General features: G+C 41.1%; 1 protein-coding gene across 2 annotated transcripts in view; it reads right to left on the reverse strand.

The window, feature by feature from the left end:
* The window catches only part of plcb1l (phospholipase C beta 1-like), a 125,224-nt gene extending 106,582 nt beyond the window's left edge, over positions 1–18,642 (reverse strand). For both annotated transcript variants that reach the window (XM_075458782.1, XM_075458784.1), the window contains exons 1-2: positions 18,295–18,642; positions 13,876–13,953 (exon numbers count right to left, since the gene is read on the reverse strand). In XM_075458782.1, the coding sequence (XP_075314897.1) occupies positions 13,876–13,953; positions 18,295–18,393 (177 nt within the window). In that variant the 5' untranslated portion in view covers positions 18,394–18,642. The remainder of the gene's footprint in view (positions 1–13,875; positions 13,954–18,294) is intronic.
* Between the last annotated feature and the right edge of the window lie 4,880 nt (positions 18,643–23,522).

Below are 23,522 nucleotides of genomic sequence, written 5' to 3' on the forward strand. Positions count from 1 at the left end.
AAGAAAATTCTAACCCTTCATTAAATGATAAGAAAGGAAAGCTAGTTTGTGAATCACTACGAGGACTCATATTTTTCAGCAGAAACAACAATGAATATCAATGAATATCGACTTGCAATATTCAGAGAAATAAAAAGTAGCTGCTACTAAATTGATCTATTTAACAGCATTTACATGCAATCTGTTCAAACAATCTTGCTCAAAACTCTAAAGCTTACTTCTGCTCTCTTTCTACACATCTGTCTAGGGCACATTCGTTTGCATCAAGGGCTGTTTTTACATCCAATTGTGACCCGAGGCTTCCGAATCAAATTCACTTGTGTGATACAGATTCACAAAGTCTATCGGAAAATGAGTGGTCGGCGGAAGACTTTCGGTGTCTTAAGCCATCAGTGATCATCACTGTTGACAAGAGGTGTGTCAAAGACAGCAACCCGGAGACCAAAAAGCACCTTGCATTCATACCCCTGGGTTAGGCTGTCAACCTCGATTTCTACTGACAACCTGAGGTGTTTGAAGGTTAACATATGTCTTTCTCCATCGCTCACCACCCTCCTCCCCACCCGCCGTATCCTGTATACAAGAACTGGATGTAGCCATGGTGACATCAGCTATTGGTTGGTGAACTGTTGTTTTGAAGCCTCAAGTTCAGAATTTGGTTGAAACCACTGCAGTCTTTTTTTGAACCAGAAGATAACAAATTTAGGCAACAGGGTGGAGAGAGTGATACTTAAACCGTAGAAAGGGTATGAACCGACCGTTCGCCGTTCTATCTATTTGAGTGGCAAAACATTCAAGATGGCTGCCACTGCAAGTCATGAAATCTGGAGTCAAACAAGAGAATATCATCGTAAATTAAAGTCTTTCGGTCTGAATAGGAATCTTTGTAACCTGCTGAAGAATTTGTGGATCATGAACATTATTGTCTGGCCACATATTAGATTTCCAGTTTATATCTCATTTACCTAATTTCTATCCCAGGAATATTCAAGAAGCACAAAGTCTGGTCGCAATTAAGAAAGTTAAGTGAAATTAAGGCAAGCAAAGACCCAAATCACCAGCCCCTTCAATACAGCCAGGTTTGTGCAAACAACTTTTATTGTACTCAAACATTTGTAAAACTGTGAGTATGGGTGTACATTACAGGGGAAAAAAAAGATCCAGTGGGCAGCCCATGTTATATGTGAGCAGAGTGTTGAGGCAGTTCAAATGTTTTTGGGGCACACTTTTCGCTTCAATTTATAACACTGACAAAACATTTGAACTGTAAACATCCGGGGTCAGGATCACAAAGACAAGTTTTGAGTGCAATTTAAAGGACAAGACCGTTTTTTTGACATTGGGCCCTTGATTTCACATTATAACTAGTGATGCTCCGATCAGCATTTTTTGGACCGATCACCGATCACCAAAGTCATGATCTGCCGATTGCCGATCACTGCCGATCACGGAAGGAATCGGACATTTCCATGCCTTTCATCGAGCAGAGAGTGCACCATTTATAGAAATTAAACCGCCAGAGGTAGCTGGGCACATGTAGAACAAGAATCTGGTTGAGTTTGCAGAAAACAATTGTTTTTTTTATTTTCTATTAATATTTTAATCTGCCCATATACATCATCCACTGGGTATGATTTCAGCATCAGATTATTAAACAATGATGCAGTGAAATAACTTGAAAATCTCCAAAGAGGTAGCTGGGGACATGTAGAACAAGAATCTGGTGGAGTCGGCAGAGAACATTTGGATTTGGTTCTAAATGAAGTTTTCAAATCTGACTATGCAGAAATGAGTTTGATTCTGAATATGCTTCAATAATTTTGTTCTATCATTTTGTTTTAATCATTAAAAAGAATGTAGTAAAAAAAACAACCAAGTAATGACAGGTGTATGTATTCCAACAAATGAAAAATCAACTTCGATATAGATTTCTGAGTTTACGGGGTGCACTTGAATGCACCATAAATCCGCTCACACGCTTTACCGTATGAAGCGATGTAAACGGGCACTCGATTTTCAAGTGTAGCTAGCGCGAAGCGCAGATGGCGTGACCGCAGTAAGTTTCACATCTTTCTGACACACTTTGAAGAAATTCCAGACAGGAGAGGTCATGTTGTCGAGATGCACTGTAGAGGTTTTGCCTGTTCGGTTCTGTACACACGTCCCGTACCACATTAGAAAGTGGTCGCTAGTAATTTACGTCAAAAAAAAAAAAAAAAAAAGCTAGTAATTATGTCACATGATCGGCTTTTTGATCGGCATATTTTTCCGATCGCCGATCAGGCTATTTTTGGGCATTATCGGCCGATCATGATCGGCAGCCGATCGATCGGAGCATCACTAATTATAACATGATGTTCTACTCACCCAGGAGGCCCCGGGGAAGACCCAGGACACGTTGGAGAGACTATGTCTCTCGGCTGGCCTGGGAACGCCTCGGGGTCCCCCCAGAAGAGCTGGAGGAAGTGGCCGGGGACAGGGACATCTGGGTCTCTTTGCTCAAGCTGCTGCCCCCGCGACCCGATCCCCGGACCAGCGGAAGATGATGGATGGATGGATGGTTCTACTCACCCCTGCTTGTTGTTGGTAATTTGGAGCTGTTCCGAAGATATTCGAGAGGCGTCTGGCTGCTCTCTTGAGATATTCGGCCATGAAACGGTTTCCTATGGGCAACGTTATACAGGCAAAAACTATGCTGTTTATAATTTATTAATTACTGTACACTAGCACTGATAACGTGGAGGTGCGTCGCTTACTTAAAAAAATCCGGGTTACTGTAATTTTGATTTTTTGTCGTAAAGTGGGTGTTACTGACGTCATCGTCGTGCTACTACCACAGACAGCCCACAGACCTGCTGCCTATTTATTCATTCGGCTAAAATTCAAAATTACAGTAACCCGGATTTTTTTAAGTAAGCGACGCACCTCCACGTTATCAGTGCTAGTGTACAGTAATTAATAAATTATAAACAGCGTAGTTTGTGCCTGTATAACGTTGCCCATAGGAAACCGTTTCATGGCCGAATATCTCAAGAGAGCAGCCAGACGCCTCTCGAATATCTTCGGAACAGCTCCAAATTACCAACAACAAGCAGGGGTGAGTAGAACATCATGTTATAATGTGAAATCAAGGGCCCAATGTCAAAAAAACGGTCTTGTCCTTTAACCATCCATTAAAATTACCCTTTGACAAGGAACTAAAGGAACAGAAAGATTTTTTGGAAGAAAGGTTTTATCGATCAAATGCAAAAACATTGCCTGTAATACAGATTAGAAATGTGAGGCACTAAATAGCTAATAATAGCTTTTCAAAATATTACACAATAACTGTACAATGATTTTCACTGAAAGCTAATGAGCTGGACGTGGTGTTCACACCAAATCCACCTTTCTGAATTCCAGTTGTCTCGTTTGATTGCCTCCATACATTTGGCTCACTTCTCTGTAACCCTGACTTCTTTCTGTAACTGCAAGCAAACTGAGTGCATCACATTTCTTTGCCATTTTAAACACGTTTCGTGTGTTTTTGAGCCAGTCAAACAGTTCACGGTGATAGAACCAGTTGTCTTTTTGCCACTCTTTGGCGTAGAATGAGCAGTCCCTGGATGGGGTATTAATATGCATGTTTGTGAACTTATTTCTATATGTTCAGAAAAGACCAGCATTACTGTGATCAGAAGGAGTGACTCTAGCTAATGGCATTTTGATGGCTTGTGGGAAAAAAACATTTTATGATAGAAGTTTATGCTTGTTGAATAGGAGTTTAACCAAGATATGTTAGTCGTATTGGGATTTAAATCCGACAACATATGACTATGTCAAATTTTAATACATTCATTGAAAAAGAGGGACTGCTTTGAAGGAGATGGAGGCCAAATTTAACAATTGATCACAATGCCATGAAGGTCTTTGCTGAGAGAAACTATCTGGTGTTATAATGTAGGTACCTCCCTTCCCCTGGTCTTGAAGTGTCGCCAAATGGTGCAGGTGTAAATTTGTTTTAATCTTTTGTGAATGAATACCTTTAGTAGGAGAAGAAACGCATGGAAAACCCCAAACAGACTGAGCTGTGTCGAGTTCCCTAAATTTGTGAAAGCAGGTGGCATTTAATGATTATGGTGATAGTTGTTCTCATTTGCTTGGTTCAGAAAAAAGAAACGAGCGTCAACAGGCTCACACTGACTGATTCAGCTGTGTTGTGGTGCAGAGCTCAACCAACAGTTCAGTTCTTGCTCAGCCATGCAAATATCTGGCCGACAGCTGCAAGAGCACACATAGCACCGCTGCACATTTAAATCTATTCAAATCAAGGCTATGTCAGGATGACAACTCTGAACACCAGCACAAGCCGCTGCCTGGGAAACAGTACGCTACAAAGTCTTACTCACGATATATAGCTGTTCAAGGTTAAATGTTCATGGTTTATGTCTGGCTGACTATAGAGCAATAATGTGAGTAACATCTAACATTAAAATATTTGAATGCTATCACGTGCAAACAGCAAAGTATCAGAAAAAGCTATTTGCCTCATTACTGGCAACAATTGTAAGAGTCACTGATATACAACACAGCAGCTGCTGGCGTGAAATAATTCCCCTCAGCGCATTGCATCTTATTAGTGCAGAAAAGAGGTTATGGATAACGCTGTGGAGGTAGAAAAACAGCTAAACAGCACTGACAGAAGGCCCCAACAGAGTTGAAACCAGACACAAATTGAGAGTGACAGAGGCAGAATTGAACAGAAATAGAGTGTGAGAATGCAGCGGACCTTTCAGCTGAGTCAATTTACCGGAATCACTGTTAACTATACATCTCAGTGCTCTACATCAAAATTTCATTAAGCCCTTTTACTGGCACCAAAGAGGCATCCTTAAAGGCTTTTTTTTTACGCTTGAAATAAGAGCGGTTTTCTGACAGCGTTAAGGTGAATGGTTCAAGACAACTATAGAGAAAGACGGTGTAATTATTTGAGTCATCTTCATCCAAAGCAAGTCACCCTCTCTTCGTTCCCTCTTCCTTTCCTGCTCTGCTCTTGTGCTCCTGCGACTGTGTGCTACACCCTCATTATGCAGTACAAATACTTAGCAGGCAATATCAAACTGCAGTCTGTGTGAACTGTGTCAGACGAAGGGAATCAACACAACAGAGATCAGTTTTGAATAAGTGGCAGAGATATAGGCCAACATAAATGTTATAAATACCTGGACCCATGAGACAATGAGAGGCTTAATCATCCTCTTCACCCTGTCACACTTTAAACAGGCAGCCAGACTGAGCATCTTTGATTAGACCCACACAAGCCGTTCTTTTACTATAAACAAGCACTTAATGTTTCTGTTGTAAACCAATTTTACTGCACCAATATCCAAAATGCAAATTGTAAATTTGTTAGTACACTCAGAAAAAGGGTGTTTATTATCAGGAATTAACAGAAGACAATGAGTTGCAGTGGACTGTTCCTTCTGTGGAATCTATCTAGTGCAGACTTTGATGATTGCAAGGCCATCATCCTGCTTATACCGTGTTTTTAACATGCTAATATTACAGTTTCCCTGGTAGCAACTGAGAGCTGGAACAATCATTATCGTCCCGCAAAGTCCTAATGCAATAGAAAGCTTGTTCACTCCTTCAGCATGTAAGGAGGAGAAACCTGATACAAGACAGCCCTGAAAACAGGACGAGCTAGCTAACGAGCAATGTCCTCAAAATGATAACAAGATTTCCACAAACAAATGTTGCATGTAGACTGCGTACTGCCGGCTGCAGCCAGGGGACAGGGTGCATCTTGTAGCTTTTCTGTTACAGTCAACACTGTGGACGATGGAAATGATACTCAGTATCACGAATGTATCGTGAGTGTCGTTTTCATTTTTTAATTAAATGTATTCATTCTGTAAAGGCAGTGGAAATGGGCTGATGCCAATAATACAAGCTTAGCCAGTTCATTCATTTTCTGCTACGAAGCAGGTATTTACTATTAAGAATTACCCTACAGCTAAAGATCAGAGTATTCTACCAGGCTACTGTCATCACTTATAGTGTATTGTGTAGAATTCTTATCCTCTATATAATTGTACATCCCTTACTATTAATGCTGTGGTCCTTAATTGTTACCCTTAAGTTGCTTCTACATCATTGTTCATTTTAAGCTAAGTAATGGTTAAGCTAATCATCTAAATTCAGGCTCTTAGTTCCTCTTCTGAGCTGCCCAATTAGAGCTGCTGTGATTGGTTGTGGCATCTCTGTTTCCTTCATCCTGACAGACTTCACTGAGGCTCAGGGATTCACACTGAACAGTTTTGGCACCGGGGAACCTTGAATCAGCCAAGGGGCTCTACAACAGCCAACATAAATAAATAAATAAATAAAGTTCTCTTTCCGGATACACGCCTTCAAGTGTTGTGAACGGACTCCAGTTGTTCAGGAAGGGAAATGAAAAGAGCAAAGTCCCTCCTTCGCCTCCTTTTCTTTATTGTGACCGTGTGTGTGTGCTTGCCAGCTCGAGTGTGTTTTGTTCACCAAACCAGCACCGGAGAAAGGTCTTAATCAGAATTCAGGACCAAGCCCGACACAAAGCCCGCTGAAGTCATCCAGGAACTGCTAATCTGAAAACGTTTGGCCAAAAGCCTCGCGTCTTTGAACTCTTTTCTTTTCCTGATTTTGATTCTCAACTTTGCTTAAGAACTTTTTTACTCTGCACTGGCACAATCCAGGTCGGACTATCGTGGCCATGGGTTCTCTTACAGTTTTGCCCCGCAGAATAAGACATATTGCGTTCTCCTGTTGTAAAGCCGGTGCTTTCTGTCATTACACTTCATCAAAGAAATAAACCCAAATAAAAATCTAGCCTTCCTTACATTTTGCCATGGGAGCATTTTCTGTTCCCAAATAAAATGCCACAGAGTGGCTGGATTAACTGTCATAATATTTATGTTCTACGGGGGCAACTGTTTTCACTATCCTGACCTTTTGCTGTGAGCTCATGCCACTCAGTGTTTATTGCAAGGCCTAACCCTCTGGGTGACTCATATCTACTCTAGTTAGCGGTACTGTCTGAGCACCTCGCCTGAGCAATTCTTTTTAAAAGACTTCCCTCATAATTCATGAAAAAACTACTACTTAGTCAACACGCAGAGAGCCTGCATCTCCGTACATTTCACTGTTTTATGAGGGCAGTTATTACTATTAATGCAATAAAATACTTTTATCTTTTACACCTAGTTTGATGATGAACATTAGAAACTCTCACGTGTCGGGACGTCTTTCTTTTTTTCAATAGCAAATCTAACGCAATCACAACTAGTGGTGTGAAGCGTTTTGCGTTCACCAAGTTCAACTTTATAGTAAACTTAGTGATGTCGAAAATAAGTTAAATTCAAAGAGTTTGAGTGTATGAGTGTTTTAACTATCACCATCACATTGCAGTGCCCCACTTGGTGGCCACAATTGCTTCACACTTGTCATGTAAAAGGCTCCAAAGTCAGCTCTATCGAGTCAAATTGCTGCAAGCAACCGCAAAATGACACCATACTGTATGCTACAGTATATCGATGTGTGAAACTACGATTAAGATCGAATAAATAATCTCCGTGTGGATTAACCACAGCAGCGATCACTTGCAGATTCAAATGTGTGTCTGCATTTGAAAGCTCCCAAAGGCTAAGGTGAAAGTTCATACACAAAATCTCATTATTCTTCTCGTGACTCGATGACAATCTCACATTCTGTCATACAGACTACGTTTGTTAGAATTTTCAGGAGTGCAGAAAGAAAAACATCTGCGACAGCGTCCAAGTCACCAAAATGTGAAATAATAAGAAAGAATAATTTCTTAATAGAAGCGTCGTCATATTCGTCCTTCAATTTTTCTTTTTCACTCGGCCTCTTTCTCCGACGACTGGCGCAGATGAATTAAGGCCTCTTTGTGCCAGACTATAACTTGGCAGAGGACACAATTCACTTTCAGTAGATTGGCGGCAGATTTATGCCTGGTCTCTCGTCTCCCATATAGTGCTGACGGAGGTGGAGGAGCAGCAGCCTCAGTAATCACAGAAAATTGCTGTGTGGGGGAAAAAAAAAACAGATGTGTGATGTCCACAATGACAGAGCAGAGAAAATAAGGTGTGTGTTCCTGTTCAAGTGTGTATTAAAGAGCTGTACTCTTGCTGTGCATTAGCTCAATTCGAGCCTCATTCAGAAAGGCCCCTGACACACCGACTGCCAACTGTGTGAGTCTGGTTTTGGCCTGGGGTGAGCTGTGCTTCACCTCTGAACATCATTCAATGCCATATGCCGAGTGCTTGTCCAGTGGATGTCCTGAAATTGACACACCGTTGAAACATAAATCTCCCAAGAGAAAGCATTTAACCTTTTGTTATAACCGCAGCCTGCTCAGGATGACACACACACACGCACGGAAGATATGATATCAGTTAGAAAGCCGCAGCCTTCATTAGAATATGAGTGGGGGCTGAGACAATGTGACATTTTCAAGGTGTGTGCTGTTGCATGGCAACTAAACCAAAAGGCTGTTCATTTAACTGAGTCACTCCACCTCTGAGCGTTGCATGGCTCCTCCTTCTAAAAGCAGGTTCAACCAACCGAAGTGAAACTTATTTTTAACCCTTTACAAAAGCACCTGTTCTTGGGTGGACTTTACATGAATGCTGGTCTGCCTGTGTGTGTCTGTATGGGTCTGTTAGTGTATCGCACCCTTTGTCGCGATACACATGTTGATACATTTGAGTTTGTAACTTGTACAGAGACGGCATACGAAATGTTCAAACTGAAAAACTGCAGTGTTTGTTTCACATTTGGGTGATAAAGTCGTCGGGTATAGTGAATCCCAATAATACAAATGATGATTTTGGCAAATCATCTTCATTATGCCTACAAGTCATACTGAGAGTATGACTTATAGAGAAGTGCTGCCATTCTGTCTTCACTACAATTAAACAAAAGCAATGCAATTTCCCATTTCACAGTGCCAGCTGCCTCAAAATTCCAAGGAGGGAAGGAGGGTTTAAAGTTCTAAATAAGGAAGCTAGAAATATATATTCCAGTTCCTCATTCATAAGTCAAGAGTGTTTTTCCTTTTAATAAGGGCGAGCCCTATTATTTCTATATTTAAACACAACTGTCATTTAAAAACAGAGAAAGAGAAAGATGCCAACATTCCAGCTGTAACTCAGTTTCGCTGATTAAAGCTGATACTTCTGAAGCTGTTGCAGTGAAATCCCACCAACGCTTCCGATGCTTTTGTTAATGTATATGTAAAGTAACGTAGGACAACGCTCATGCAAGGCAATTGCGTTTTGCAGAAAGGTGACACGTCTGTTTACGTTTTCTCTTGTTAATAATGATGCAAATTACAATTATGATCAGTAGCGTTGTCATTTTCATCATCATTTTTCCCCATCGGGTCTTTCGAAGTGAAGGAGAGTGCACAGAAACAGAAAAAGCCAGCCAAATGTAAAACATCAACAAGAGGAGCAGCATTGTTCAAGCTCCAATTTTGGCAAGTGTCCACCAGTGGAGGAAGGGAAGTGAAAAATCTAATTAAGCTTATCACTGGATCCAGGCTGTTTTAAATCATATCCTGAGCTGCTACCATTGTTAAGTCACCCTTTATTCCTTGACATTACCCCTTGAAAGCCATATCAAGACTTTATAAAAGTATCTTATTTCACGTTATATGTCTTCCAATGAGCTCTATCTTCTCGAAGTTGTGACAAAAGACTTCAACGTGGTTCAACAAAAGCTCCGCGTCTGTGCTTTGCAAAAGCACATCCTCATCGAACCATCTAAGCTAATAAACTTGACTGGGTGGTGTCATCAGAGGGTGGCAGTATAGGCTATGTTGCTAGTTGCTGCTTGTTGCTAACTAAGAAGAAGTAGCAGTTGCCCTAACCCGAAACAAACAAAAGAAAAAACTGAGGTGAACATCCACAATAGTGAAATGGAGGGAGGTCTTCTTGAGGAATTATCTTCAAAGCTGGGAATATCTAGGATATTATTTCCTTTTTGTGGGAAAAGCTTTTGCCAACCCAGACCAAAGACGTCCGATAAAAATAAAATCATAAAAATAATTTTTTTTTAAGTTCATCAAATCTTTTTTGAAACAGAGAAAATCCAAGTGGAGAAAGAGTGTTAACGCTTTTGTGCATGTGGAAGTTTTTAGAATTTTTACCTTTCACCTTTTTTTATTAACATGCAGTTCTAAATGTAAATCAATAATGCCAATGGAGACTCAGCTATGTTTGGCATTGATCTGTTTTGGGAGTGAAATTAATTATCTTAATAATATGATGAAGTTGGACCAATGCAACTACTGTCTTTGCAACTATATGTCTATCTACGTGTTAACATAAACAAGCCCTAACTGACGACAACAAAGGCATCCGACTGAAACTAGCAGAATCTTGGAGAATCAGCCAGACTAAAATGGAAAGAAACAACATCACACTTAAATAGATCTGACAGTAGTGCCATAAGCAAACTTTGTCTCACAACAAAGCAGAAATCCTGCGGCAGATCAGAACTTCTAGCACAATTATACACTTTGTATTTGTGTGAGTAAAAACTACTAATTAACACAAGTTTGTTGCGAATGTTAGCTTTGGGTTGTCCTCTGAAAACAGGAAAGTCTATTCCAATATCAAACTGGTCTCTAGTGGCAGTAAATGAGTCTTAAGTTCAAGACCTCTAGTAAATAACAGAACATAAAATACAGGAAATAACTATATCCGTCAGTGGCAATGATTGTTTGAAAGTCAGTGCAGTTGGCACTCTGAGTACAGTTCTGCTGTGCTTCTGAAGAATCTGAGGAATGCTTTTACTCTGCAGGCCATCAGGCCGAGTCTCACAAACACATGGAACTGGACAGAGCGTCATGCCTTGTTTAAATTGGTCTGTTGAACAGATGTGCAATACTATTATGAATAAGCAACAGCAAAAACTTTATAAACAAAAAGACACAGCGGTAGAAAGGAATACAGCGGGGGCCTTTCTGTATGCCCTAATAGAGTTTTGCTTCGCTTGGTATCAATTTGAGTTATTAAGTGTGTGGCAGGACTGTTCTCACTGCTTAGAGACAGAGCAGACACCCACACGCATAAACACACACTAACACACGCATACACGCACACACACCACCATGGACACGCACAGAAAAGTCTCATCATTCAAACTCCTCGCCTCACGGCAGATACACAGGAAATAATGACGGACTGATGTGAGTAGAGACTTGATGTGCCAACCCCAGCCTCTCAGTTCTTTTTACAGAGAATCACACTTAGTCCTAGTTAGCTTCAACTTGCTCTCTTTCTAGAAAGGATGAAGTTCTCTTGCTCATTGCTTGGTAAAAGAAAACTGCGTACATAACCCTTTGACACCCTTATCCCCACACAAAGTGTGTTCATTTCCAGCAGGCAGGGCACGTTAAAGTATCCTTGTACTGTTGCAAAACGGATGTAGCGGACGTGTTCGAGTGTTTGTGTTGCAGAAGAGTGTGTACAGAAGTAACGGCTCGGTCAGCACTCCTGTCTGTGCTATGGTGTGACTGCAGTGAAATATCCTCATCCAGGAAAACATCCAATCAATGGTAGCTATTAATTAGTCCAGCTGCAACTACCATTGCTGATACAGTTATGCACATGAATAGAACAGGAACACATTATGCCTATTGAGCTGTTTAGAGGCACTGGACTGGCAGATTTGGGGCCTGTACTGTGAAGCGTATTTAACGTATCCAGGGTATCGAGATGAATTAGCAAAACTAACCCATGTGTGGTACTATGACGCGGGTTAGGGTTAGGGTTAGGGGTTATTATCCCTTATTATCCCTAACCCTTATTATCAACTTGGGAAATTAACCTAGATTTTTCCCACTGTGGATATGTGCGTGTTCATGACATTCAATCCCAATTAAACCTTTTTTACCAGGCTGAAAAGTGGCAAGTTGTCCAAAAAAAAAAAACTCAAACAAACAGTGTCGACTTTAGAAATGTGTACATCACTAAGTTGATCAAGCCTAAACTATCACTGACAGACTATTAAAGAACAAGTAGATCTGATGATTAATGAATGCTTATTTTATTAAATGAATGTGCCAAAGTCTTAGTCTATTCTTGAGGCTTCAGTCAGAAGCAACACTGGCTGTTTCAAATGCTCTTTAAATCAAAAAGAACAAACACAGAAGCGCTTCAAACCAGTCAATGGGACTTTTGTAGCCAAGTTCATTTTTGGTTTCATTTTTACCTCTATTTACATCCTGGCTCTAAAATGCAAAACAAAAAAGGCTTTTTGCTGTCTGTGTAGTTGTCTTCATGATTTTTTTAAAAACATTTTATAAGATGGATATGGACATAAAGACGAAAGGACACAGACGTAATTTGAAGCACATCTTTTATAGTTTAGTGATTTTGATAAATAAGAACAATTAATTTTGTTCAAAATCCTTAAAAGTCAGCAGCAGCAACTGCTCCTAACTGACCAGCCTCTGTTTTAGGTTACATAAGCACTCCCTTCTGCTGACATCCTGAATGAAAGTCAAACAGTGTAGTTGGTCTTTAAATTCAAGTTGGAGAGACTCTCACTGTCCGCACATCAATGTCTGCTTTTATTTTACAAATTTCTTAGAAACATGATTGGTTGGGAGACAGAGCTTTAACAGGTGTTGATCTCTTAGCTGGATATTTAACCTGCTCTGGAGGTGGTTAGATTTCCAGCATAGGTTGCAATGGTGAGCCAACCCAGTAAGAAGTGAGCCAGGTTTGAAAAAAGTTACTGAATCTGATAGCACTTAGTATCTTAGGTTTCACAACCTTGTTCCCGATCATTATGAAACTCTTTGCTATCGCTGAATTGCAAAAAACACACAATGAAACAAAGAATTCCCACAGGTGTCCAGTTAGGTGCTGCAGGTTCAGCAGTTTAGATTTCTGTCTCAGGTTTGAATTGGAATAATGAAGAAGAACCTTATTTCATGACAATTGATCTGTGTTATCAAGCACACAATGGAACTTAACTAGAGGGTAAGAATGTATGTTTTAATACACTCAGACAGCTTGTGATCCCTCTCTAATAATCCCAAACGATTACAACCGGTACGACTTGTGTGGCAACCGCAAACTCGTAATGTTGTCGTCATGGCATGGAGTGCTGGATAGTTTATGGCAGCAGAAAAAAACTTTGGATAGATTCCAGCAGATGATACCTTTGCTGTGATAATATAACAGCTGTAACTTCCCAAGGTAACAACTCAGGCATTGTAGAAATCCGTTTCTTGACAGTTGACCTACATCACAAGACAAGATTACACTGCAGACTGTTCGCAACACAAAGGCCTATTCTCTTTCATTGTGCTGTGCCTGCAGATACATATTCGATCTACTCCAGCTTTTTCGACACCTGCTCCGATTCATGCCAAACAACATGGCAGTTTTGGCTTTTACTTTAGAAAAAGACTAAACTTGTTAAATGTTTAATGCTTTCCCTTTGTCAATCCTCTGGTTGTTAACAGCATAACAGATATCTCAGACTCTTTATCTGACTTTTGCGTCCTTCACTGCACATAAAAAAGGGTTTCATCCTGATGAATAACACGGAGATAAAAAAAAAATGCAAGCTGCCTAAAACTAATGGGCAAGGCAGAGATGGACTAAACAATTTCAGATACTGCGATAAGCCTGAATGAATCTGGGCAAAGAGTAGCGTAAAACGCTGGATGAGTTCTTTGTTTCTTGATAAGCCTTCACGTTAGGCTTAAATGTTTGATCTGCAAATTAAAAAGTTGAGACGGCGAAGGGAGTTTCAGTTCAACCTTCAGGGCCTGGACAGACCAACACAGCTGGTCTGGCGGACACGTCTTCTTACCTTGTTCTGTTCGGTCCAATACAGGAAGTAGCCTTTTGGGTCAACTGTCAGAGTCACCAGGTTCACAGTAGAAGAATCCTGCAGTAAAAGAGAGAAGACATCTGGAGTCAATGTGTGTGTCTGTGGAATGGCGCTTGAGTTTTTACACGAGTGTGTGCTTTTGAGAATACACCAGATTATTCTCCGAGTGGACCAATCAATTTGTCGGCATCAAAGCATAGTTTTGTAATACGACTCACATTCCAGAATCTGAAATGACATTAAAAGTGCTGTTTGTGTCGCAGCACGCACACAATCCTTTCCTTTTAGGGCACTTTCCAAGCCGGGATGAGGCATCGCCACAAAGGACCAGGAGTCTAGGGCGCGTATATGTGTGTGCGTATGTGTGTGAGAGAGAGAGAGAACATTTGCAATGGCTGCAATCATAGCTGCAGGTTGTTTCATAACTGATGTTTCCACTTTCCTTCTTTGTAACGACAAATGCTTTCCCACAGTTTCTACATACAGACGGCTCCAAGTCTCACACAAAGTTCGACCCCGAGGCACACATGGCAACACCAGATATTATTGGACGCTTCTATAAAAAGAAAGTGCCTTTGCCTTCTTCTCTGCGTCCACAGTGGCAGTGGCTCAGCTTAACAGTGGCATATTGTTCTCTTCAATCAGCCGTGGCTGTGAGATCAGAGATGAAAACCGCATTTGCAGCACAGAGCAAGAGAATCTTCAAAAGTGTCCTCGTGAGGCTACTAATGATGTCCCTATCACAGCATGTGAAGGCAGAACTAATGGTCTGTATCTGCTGCAGCCTCGTCATATTTAGGGGCAACCCTATGCGACTTGCAGTGTGGGATATGATGAAAAGGTTGGGCTGGGGACTGGTAGACAGCATAGTAGACTGTGCTAAGGTGCAGAGAGCCGTTTGAATCATTTCAGTCTGCCTAAACAACATCATCGTTTATGGAAAATGACACACCTGCTGCATGACTGAGCAACACTGAAATCCATGTGGACGTTGAAAAGAACAGAGACAGAAAAAAAAAGGAAGAAGAGAAGTGAGTGACAGCGTTGGAGACAGTAAAGTGCTGCACCAGAGGCATTCGCTATAGGGGCATTTGCTATGGCAACCCACCAGTCTGGTGAAATCTATTAGAAACTCGAAAAGGAATCGTTTTGGTTGCATTCACATGATTGCACAATCTTTTCAGGCTTGGTTGAATGACAGAAGACGCAGCTCATAGCGCTGAACGCATGCAGCATACGCACACAGTTCATAGCTTGAAGCCAGAAGAAGAAAAAAGTCTAACGTTAGTAGTTGTGGGATATAATCGCTCATCCAAAATGCAGATGACTGTGTCTCTTGTCGCGTCCAAACACATCAAGCATTCCGAGAAAAAACTTTATGAGATGATCATGACTTTGATAAATAGTTATTATAAAGCTCTTCCTATTCCAGTAAATAATATCAGGCATTCGTTTAGTTTAGATTATAGATTGTCTGGGAAGGCAGAAGAAAAAAAAAAGGATTGGTTTATGAACACCAGGAATCTGCCTAATGGTGTAAGAGCAGTTATGCTCAATTGCTTCTTTTTTAATGTCCTTACTCTCCACGGCCACCGCAACAAGCACATTAAGCCATTATGAACACTTAGCGAAGATGTTCTCATGGGTTCGTACATGAAGCAAAAACAAACAAAAAAAAATATAAGTACTTACAGTAAGGTGGATTAAAATTTTAAGTGATGTGCTGAGATCATTATCTCCTCAACGGACTTCTTTACTTATTCAACATTATCTTATTGTTTTTGTCCAATCCATCAAATCCGGAGCAACTGTCAATTTAGCTTAGCCATTTTTTTTAAGATGGCATTAATGACACAACATTAGCTAGCAGTGGTCTGCTTTTTGTGGGGTAACAATGACGCAAGTGACTGACTTGTGAAAGTACAAACACCCCGAGGGAACAGATACCAGGCAAGACACATTGCCATCATTTTCAGTGAAGCATCTGTGCCATTAGCCTTCATCTAAGGGGTATGTTAGAGAGATCTGAGCTCAGTACATTTATGTTCAGTGTGCTAATGACACATTTGGTTCCTTTTAAGGGATTTTAAGCTCCCCCGTGGAGCCTGATAATATCTTATTCAGAGTGCATCTGAGTGTATGCGTATGAAAAATCTCTGTTTACACAGACCCAGCGTCCTCTTTTCATATCTTCCCATTTTTTTTCAGGGATTCTCATAACAGGGGGGTCCCTGACACAGAGTACTTGGACAGGTGATTAACCTTCATTCTCGCCGAGCAGAAAGCAATTATAGGTGCAAAACGTGCTTGAACTAAATGACCCGGTCCAGATGATATTTCAACAAATCTGGAATTTCTTCAGCACTGGAGGCAGCCGGCAATCTGCAAGTGGCAGCAACAAAGACACAAGGTGCCTGTGCATGCTTGTATGATTGTGGAGGTCCGGGGCAAACATTTTGAGACGTTCACTGATTCTTTTCTCATCCTTTTCAACAGTCCGCCACCAGGCAAAAAAATCACAGCCGCTGTTCACGCATTATAAAACAATATGCTATTTTTACCCAGTGAGCTAATCTTTACATTTCTTTTTTTTCCCTCTTTTTTTTGTCCCCAGTGACTTTCAGAAGTAGGAGAAGTAGCTATAATTTCCAGCTAAACTTGAAAATCTAAATCAAATCAGAGCAAAGCAATAAATCAAAGACGCAAATACACGCTTTGTTGCTTGTTGTGTGGAAGAGGGGCCTGACATCCAACGCCACGATAAGAGGAAGATGATTACATGTAATGTTTTTCCATTGAAATTGTATTATATCCTCTCTCTCTCTCTCTCTCTGTGATTCTTTCCATGAAATGATACAGAAAGGAAAAAGGAAGGACGCTCATGGGAAATGACACAGAGAAAGTATCAGTGGGCACTCCTGTTTCTCAGGAAAGGCCTGGTGGGCATTTGATTCTGAAGATAGGCCCCAATTACACAAACAAGCGTGTGAACAATGCTGTATGAGGAAACAGACCGACACCTCACACCCCTTCTCACAACACGCTGAAGGCACAGCTAAAGGAATGAGCACTCATTAGTAATTACTAGTTAAGGAATTGCGCAAGTTCTCTGATGATTGACAGAGTGGTGGGTTTGTAAGTGTTCACAGTTTCCTCTCTCCCATCTGCGCTGACCATGTTCACACTTCTCTGCCACTCCTCCACTGATGCCATCTGTGCTGTTCTTGGCTCACCTGAACTCAATGAGTCAACAAATTCAGATTTGAGCATGCCACAAAAAAACATAGCGCAGCGACATCATTATACGTGATATGTGACATGGAAATTTGACTTGTTTCTCGACATTTGCACACGAGACGAGACAGTGGTAGAATAGTAGGGACAACAGACACGGGTGGGCACGTCTCTCTGCTCTCTGCAAGGAAAAATAGAAGCCTCACAAATGGCAAAAGCTACAAATAAGCAGCTACTCAAATACTCACGCAGTCAACACGGGACTATATGACGGTTGGAGAGGCGAATGAAATGCGTGGAGTAATTCAAATTTGATGGGATGTGCAGTAAATATAACCCAGTCCCATTCAGAATTAGGAGCGCTATAGCGCAGGAGATAAAACATTAAACATTAGCACAATAAGGTCATTCAATTTCAACTCAATTCAAAGTGCAGCTGCTTTATGGGAATTCTCTAGAGGATTATTACAGGGGGTGTGTTGATGTGTCTCTTGAGAAAGGTGCAGTGCGGCCATAGCTGTCTGCTGAAAGGGTTATGCTTTACTAAACGGCAGTGAGTGATCAATTTTAATCAAGGTCACTTTACCGCGGCTAGACTCTCAAATTATGTTCAAATTAATAAATAATCAAATAACAGACTGATAGCAGCCAGCGAGCAAAGGAAATGTGCATCTTGTCTGGTCGTTAACCTCTAATTTAGATGCTCAATCTTTGTTTATCAATTAGTTGCGGTTAATTGATGAAACGTTAGCGCTGAAGAGGGAGGAGCAAGATTAGTTCAAACGGTTAATTGGATGTAATGAGTGATGAGCGAATTCTCACACACATTCTACTGGCACAACGCACGTGCGCCCAGTCTCCCCCTTACACATACAAATGTTGGACACTGCGAAATGTAAACAAAGCGCGTGTCAGTGGACACTATAGCTGCAGCAAATTTTTAGAGCAGCCAACCGGGACGGCAAACAAGGGCTGCCGACCCCGCTGTCAGTGCGGTCTCCTCTGAGAATGAAAGCTCTCTGCTGTGCTGTTGCATGAGTCGCATATGGACTGTGTAATGGGCAGCGGTCAAGTGGCATTTGCTTGCAAATAACGAGTGTAGAAATGAACCGGACAGTGACGAAAAGACAAGACTTACAACTGGCCTGTCTGGCCATTACTTACATCATCCCATTTCATAAATTTGTTGCCCTTCCTCAGGCACTCGGGCACGGACACTGGCTTGAGCTTCAGCGCGTGGACTCCAGGCTGTGCCCCAGCCATTGACTCATCTACTCTTCTCGACGCGCGCTACGGCAAGAAATGAGTCACTTCACTCTCTTCCTCCTTGATGTCTTCTCTTTTTCCTTTGAAATCTGCTTCAAAGCAGGCTGACGGGAGCCCACCGCTGCTGTCAGTATGTCATGCCCGCAATTCACGGCGGCGGTGGCGCGTCTCGGCTCTGGAGAGCTGTGGAGGCGGACGCAGTCGCAGCGGAGCTGGGCTACTGACTGACATGCAGCTGAAGGCGAAAAAGAGAGAGCGCGCGGGAGAGAGAGAGTGAGAGAGTAATGGAGAAAGGGAGCATCTGAATGAGTTGCACGTCTGGTTTCAAAATTGGTGCTACAAGTCAATACAGAGACAGGATCGATGCTTTAAGTGATCTGGCGCCGCCGTGCGTCCGTGGCAGTCCGGTTGGTATACAGTGGCCCCAAGCTGACAAATGAGACGCCAACGGAACATGAAGTAACGATGTTACCAGGAGCAGGTGCATGCAACACAGATGTTAGGAGATCGGTTACTTTTTTTTTTTAATAACAACGGTCTACTAAAGGCGAATTTAGATAGATAGATAGATAGATAGATAGATAGATAGATAGATAGATAGATAGATAGATAGATAGATAGATAGATAGATAGATAGCATTTTGTGCAGCAGACCTGTGAGGTTAAAAGAAATGTATGTTTTTGGGATGGCCTTCACATTTCCAAACTCTTAGATATGTTTGGCCATGTTTGGCCTTGTACCTCCTATCATCAGTTGAAGGTATTATTTCATGCCTGTAACTGGGGTGTAAGGTGCTAGACAACCTGCTGATTTCAGTAATCCATCTTCACCTATAAGAGAGAAGCAGGATTACTTCAACTTCAGTGCCCAGATATGGCTTTTTGTGCTGCTTTGCTTCCTCACCAACTTTGTAAAAAGGTTGTGAGTGCCTAACTGCCTTCGGGACCTTTAAGTGTGAAATGCTCTCACTAAATAAAACATTAAAACTCCTCGGGGCTTTGCAGCCACAGTGTGCATTTTCTGCGACTTCATAAAATGGAAAATGGACTTTTTGTGTCCAACAAGAGGACTTTTCCTTTGCATCTTTTTGTGGTCAGTCACTGCCTGGAAATGACCTGTCAGACGACTCAAACCTGTCAGATTCTGACTGGTAACGTCAGCTGTAACTGTAGTTTCTTTAGTTTCACCTATGGCCATTAACTACCGAGTAGCCGTGACGGTTTAGGGACCAGGACCTGTATAGAGGCATGAGTAATGGAAGGTCAGGGGAATCAGAGACGGAGCCGCGTGTGAGAAGGAGAAACAGCAAGAGGGGGAAAAAAAGCAAGGATGTGAAAGGTAAAAACAAACCTTTTGTAATTAGTCAGCATTCCACGGTCTGAGCCAGAAGCGCATTATCGTAATTATGCATAATGTGGAGAAACAGATGTTTTTATATCAGAATTGAGGGATTGTTTTCCACCATACCTCAGACTCTGTTATCTGCCATCTTTCTTCTGATCAGCCTACAGTTTCCCTCAAAGTCACTGCAGCCCTCTCAGCATGAGAAAAACAGCCTATTGTATGGTGAAATAATTGGATTGTCACTATAAAAGCACTAAAACCACAAGAAGTCACACAAGATGTCAGTTGAGCATTTGACCTCTTTCTTTTTGTTACAACTAACAATGCGGCTCTCGCTGTCAGAAACGATGTCAGGCAGACCTGAGGTAGATGGTGAATTAAAAATGTAACTTGAGTGCAACTTAACCACAAAACTTTAATGGCCATGTATGTTTTATACTGTTTTTGAACAAGTGAGAGCAGTAATCTAATCAGCAGAAAGACCTCTTGCAGTCATTTTCAACATGGAATGCAACTTCTTCATGATGGTTTTGATTTGATCTTATCTTTGATCTTATCTATTTTTTTATTTTTTTTAGCAGTGCGACAGACAAACGCACACTCCTGTCAAGAGATTTTCATCAGAGATTCATCCTCCTAATCTCCGGTTTATTGGTGACATAATAGAAAGTACTTCTCTGCTGCAAGGACAACTTGCGCTCATAAAAAGCCTGTAAAATCGTGCCAATAAAGGAGGTGAGATTGAAAAGAAGAAAAAAGAAAAAAAAACTTCTGTACACTTCAGGTGGTGAGGAGTGTTCCTAAGTCGGTCACCTCCGCAAATGTAAGATTCAATAAAGATTTCCCTGCAAGGTCTGCAAACACTTTCGACGTTGAAGTGCAGGTGTCCACAATTAGAAAGAAATTGCACAGGTTTGACCTGCACGAGGGGCGGCTCTGTAAAGCGACTGCTGTCTGAAAAGAGCATTAAAGCCAAACTGCAGCGCTCTGTACTAACAAAGCAAAGAATCCCTGTGCTTTGGGTCGGGGTTGTGTTTAAGTGGACAGAACACCATCTTATCTGTCAGCACTATATCAAAAGAGGCTTGAATATGTGAGCCATTTGCACGGGTTGTAGTCTGACAAATTGTTCGTGTAAATGTATGTATGTATGATCTAGGTAGATCATTTTTATTTTTATTTTGGGTGGAAAATCACTGACCAGCTAGCTATGTAAGAAATGCAACTATCAGGATGGATTGTATTGATTGCATTGTATTCAATATGAGATGTGGGGCTCTACAGAATTCAAAATGTAGTTACCGTACAATGGCATTGTCTACATGCTGAGTATCCAGGGTGTTGAGGTTACAGGCTCTGAAATATAAAGAGTTGCACACTTCCTTTCAACCGACCCATACACTAATACACACATACACTGATTGGCAAGCTCGTACTATAATGATTTGGATCAGCGACAGTGTAGTGTCTCTACATGCTCATGATGAGGAGCAGGTGTTATCCAATAACTGCCTCCTGGAGCTCTCATTATCCGTATTATCTTAAAATCTATCCTAACATTTAGCGCAACATTAACCAAGCTGAATTCTTTTTTCACAGATCTGTTTATTTGTGTGTTACAAGTAAAGCACTGTTAATTGTTCAACTTGAATTCAGAGTGCGACCCTGGCTCTGAGTGGGAACAATGGGATGTTGATTTGCCGCACACCCCTCCTGAATGTGAAAGGATAGAAACATTTCTCTGGTAACTACACAGTAAAAAAAAAAAAAAATCAATCAAAATCATCAATCCATCCAATTTGCTATGTCCACTTTATTCTGCAGTCAAGGGGGAAAGGAGCCATCCCAGATCATATTGGCAAAGAGGCGGGGTTTGCTCTGGACAAGTCTGTATCTGGGGCATACTCCCGTGTTGGCCGAGTCCATCACAGGGCCAACACAGAGAGAAAGATGCAGTATGTCATTCACGTTGACACACACCTCCAGCAGATGTACAATCAACAGATAATCTTACATGTATTCAAACTAAAGGAGGAAACAACCAAAAAAAACACTCGTGCGAGTGCAGTGAGAACTTACAGACTCCACACAGCGAGTCCAAAATCAACTGCAGGGTTGCAATTTGATCCTTTTTGGTGTGAGGTGACAATGCTAAACGGTACACCAGTGTGCTTCACCAGTCAAAATCAATGGGAAATTACAGTTTAGTAACAACCTAGATGGCTAATTTAGATGTGCTGGGACAGGGATCATAGAGACTAATCACATATGAATGTACAAGCCTCTGGGAATGGCATAAGGCAGCACATTAGCAACATCTACTGAATCTTTCCTGTCATTGCATTTTTCATTTTCATTTTTTACTGAATTCAGCATGTGAAATATAGATATATATGCATACCTGATATGCAACTGTATACATATATCTGTATAGTTATTGTATATAGATATAGATAAATACATAGTTATTGCACAGAGTGTGAATTTAATACAGTTACATACAGTTGCTTTTTATTTTAATTAAAAGTGTATTCAATACTATGGGTCAATAGGGGAATTTTTTGTGGTGTTCACATCATTTCTTGCCTTTTTTTCTAGAAATGTCAGCATATACATATCTGTGCTGCCTCAGACAGATTTGGCAAAGTTTTATATGCACTGAAACAAATATGATGATTTAAGCGTTCTTAAAAAAGAATTCTTAGAAATATAGAAAGTCAAGAATAAAGTCGGTCAGGTCGATTAAATGAGTAGGTAGAATTTAAGGCTTTGGGATTAGGGTTTGACCACAAATTAAGGATGATTTGTTTAAAGCAAACACATTCACTTCATGGGCAAAATGCATTGTGGATAATGCAGTGCCCCCTAGTGGCCAAATTCCTCAATGGAGGGTCTCAAGTCCTTTGGGTTTGGGTTTAGTTTGGGTTTAATAAATGACTACATTGCTGAGATATGACGCACCTTAAATTTCAATGGGCAGTGACACTTTTGGAAATTGACGTTTCATGAAATTTGTTTTTACGCCAGAAATTGTTGTTCCAAGAATTCTGCTTTAATTGAACACTACTTACCGCATTTTTTAAAACTGGTTATGAGGATCAGAAGTCATGGGGATTAATCAACCTACAGTTTCAACCCAGTGTTGGCACTACAGCGCCTGGGATGCAGATTAACTTAGTCGATGCACCCAATTGATTTGCAAAATTCAAAATCTTTTAACTGTACGGCTGCCGTTGCATCTAATTTCAGAAGAAGAGATGAGAGATCATTACGATACAGACAGAAATACAATGGAAGCTTCAATGCTTGCCCATCAAATACAACAAAAACATAGCTATTAGACAGTAGTGTCTTAAAAATATGTTTCCAATTATCAATACATTCTTCAACTGAAGGATGTCGGAACAAGTCAGATTGCTGTTTTATTCCCCTGTACACATGCACTGGAGTATGGTTAAACTTGAAAACATTTCTTACAAGTAAGACACATATTTCATATTTACGGCAACTGACATTCCAGACTAACAGGATCGTAATTCTACTTTGAGTGAAAGGTTTTATGGATTAAAAGGTAAAAAGGTTTCCTGTGATGTTTCTGGTGTGGTTTCAGACACTGGCATGGCCTGCTGAGATGTCTCTTCAGACAACTACTTGGCAGCGTGTGTCCACAACATCTGGTGCGCATTGACATCCTGAGCTGGGAGTGTGTGTCGGGAGAAAAATATTTGGATGCATGCATATATCCATCTGTGTGCAATATGGGTGCAAAATCCAAATTTTG

This window comes from Odontesthes bonariensis, chromosome 24 (genome assembly GCF_027942865.1).
Source record: "Odontesthes bonariensis isolate fOdoBon6 chromosome 24, fOdoBon6.hap1, whole genome shotgun sequence".
Taxonomy (NCBI): domain Eukaryota; kingdom Metazoa; phylum Chordata; class Actinopteri; order Atheriniformes; family Atherinopsidae; genus Odontesthes; species Odontesthes bonariensis.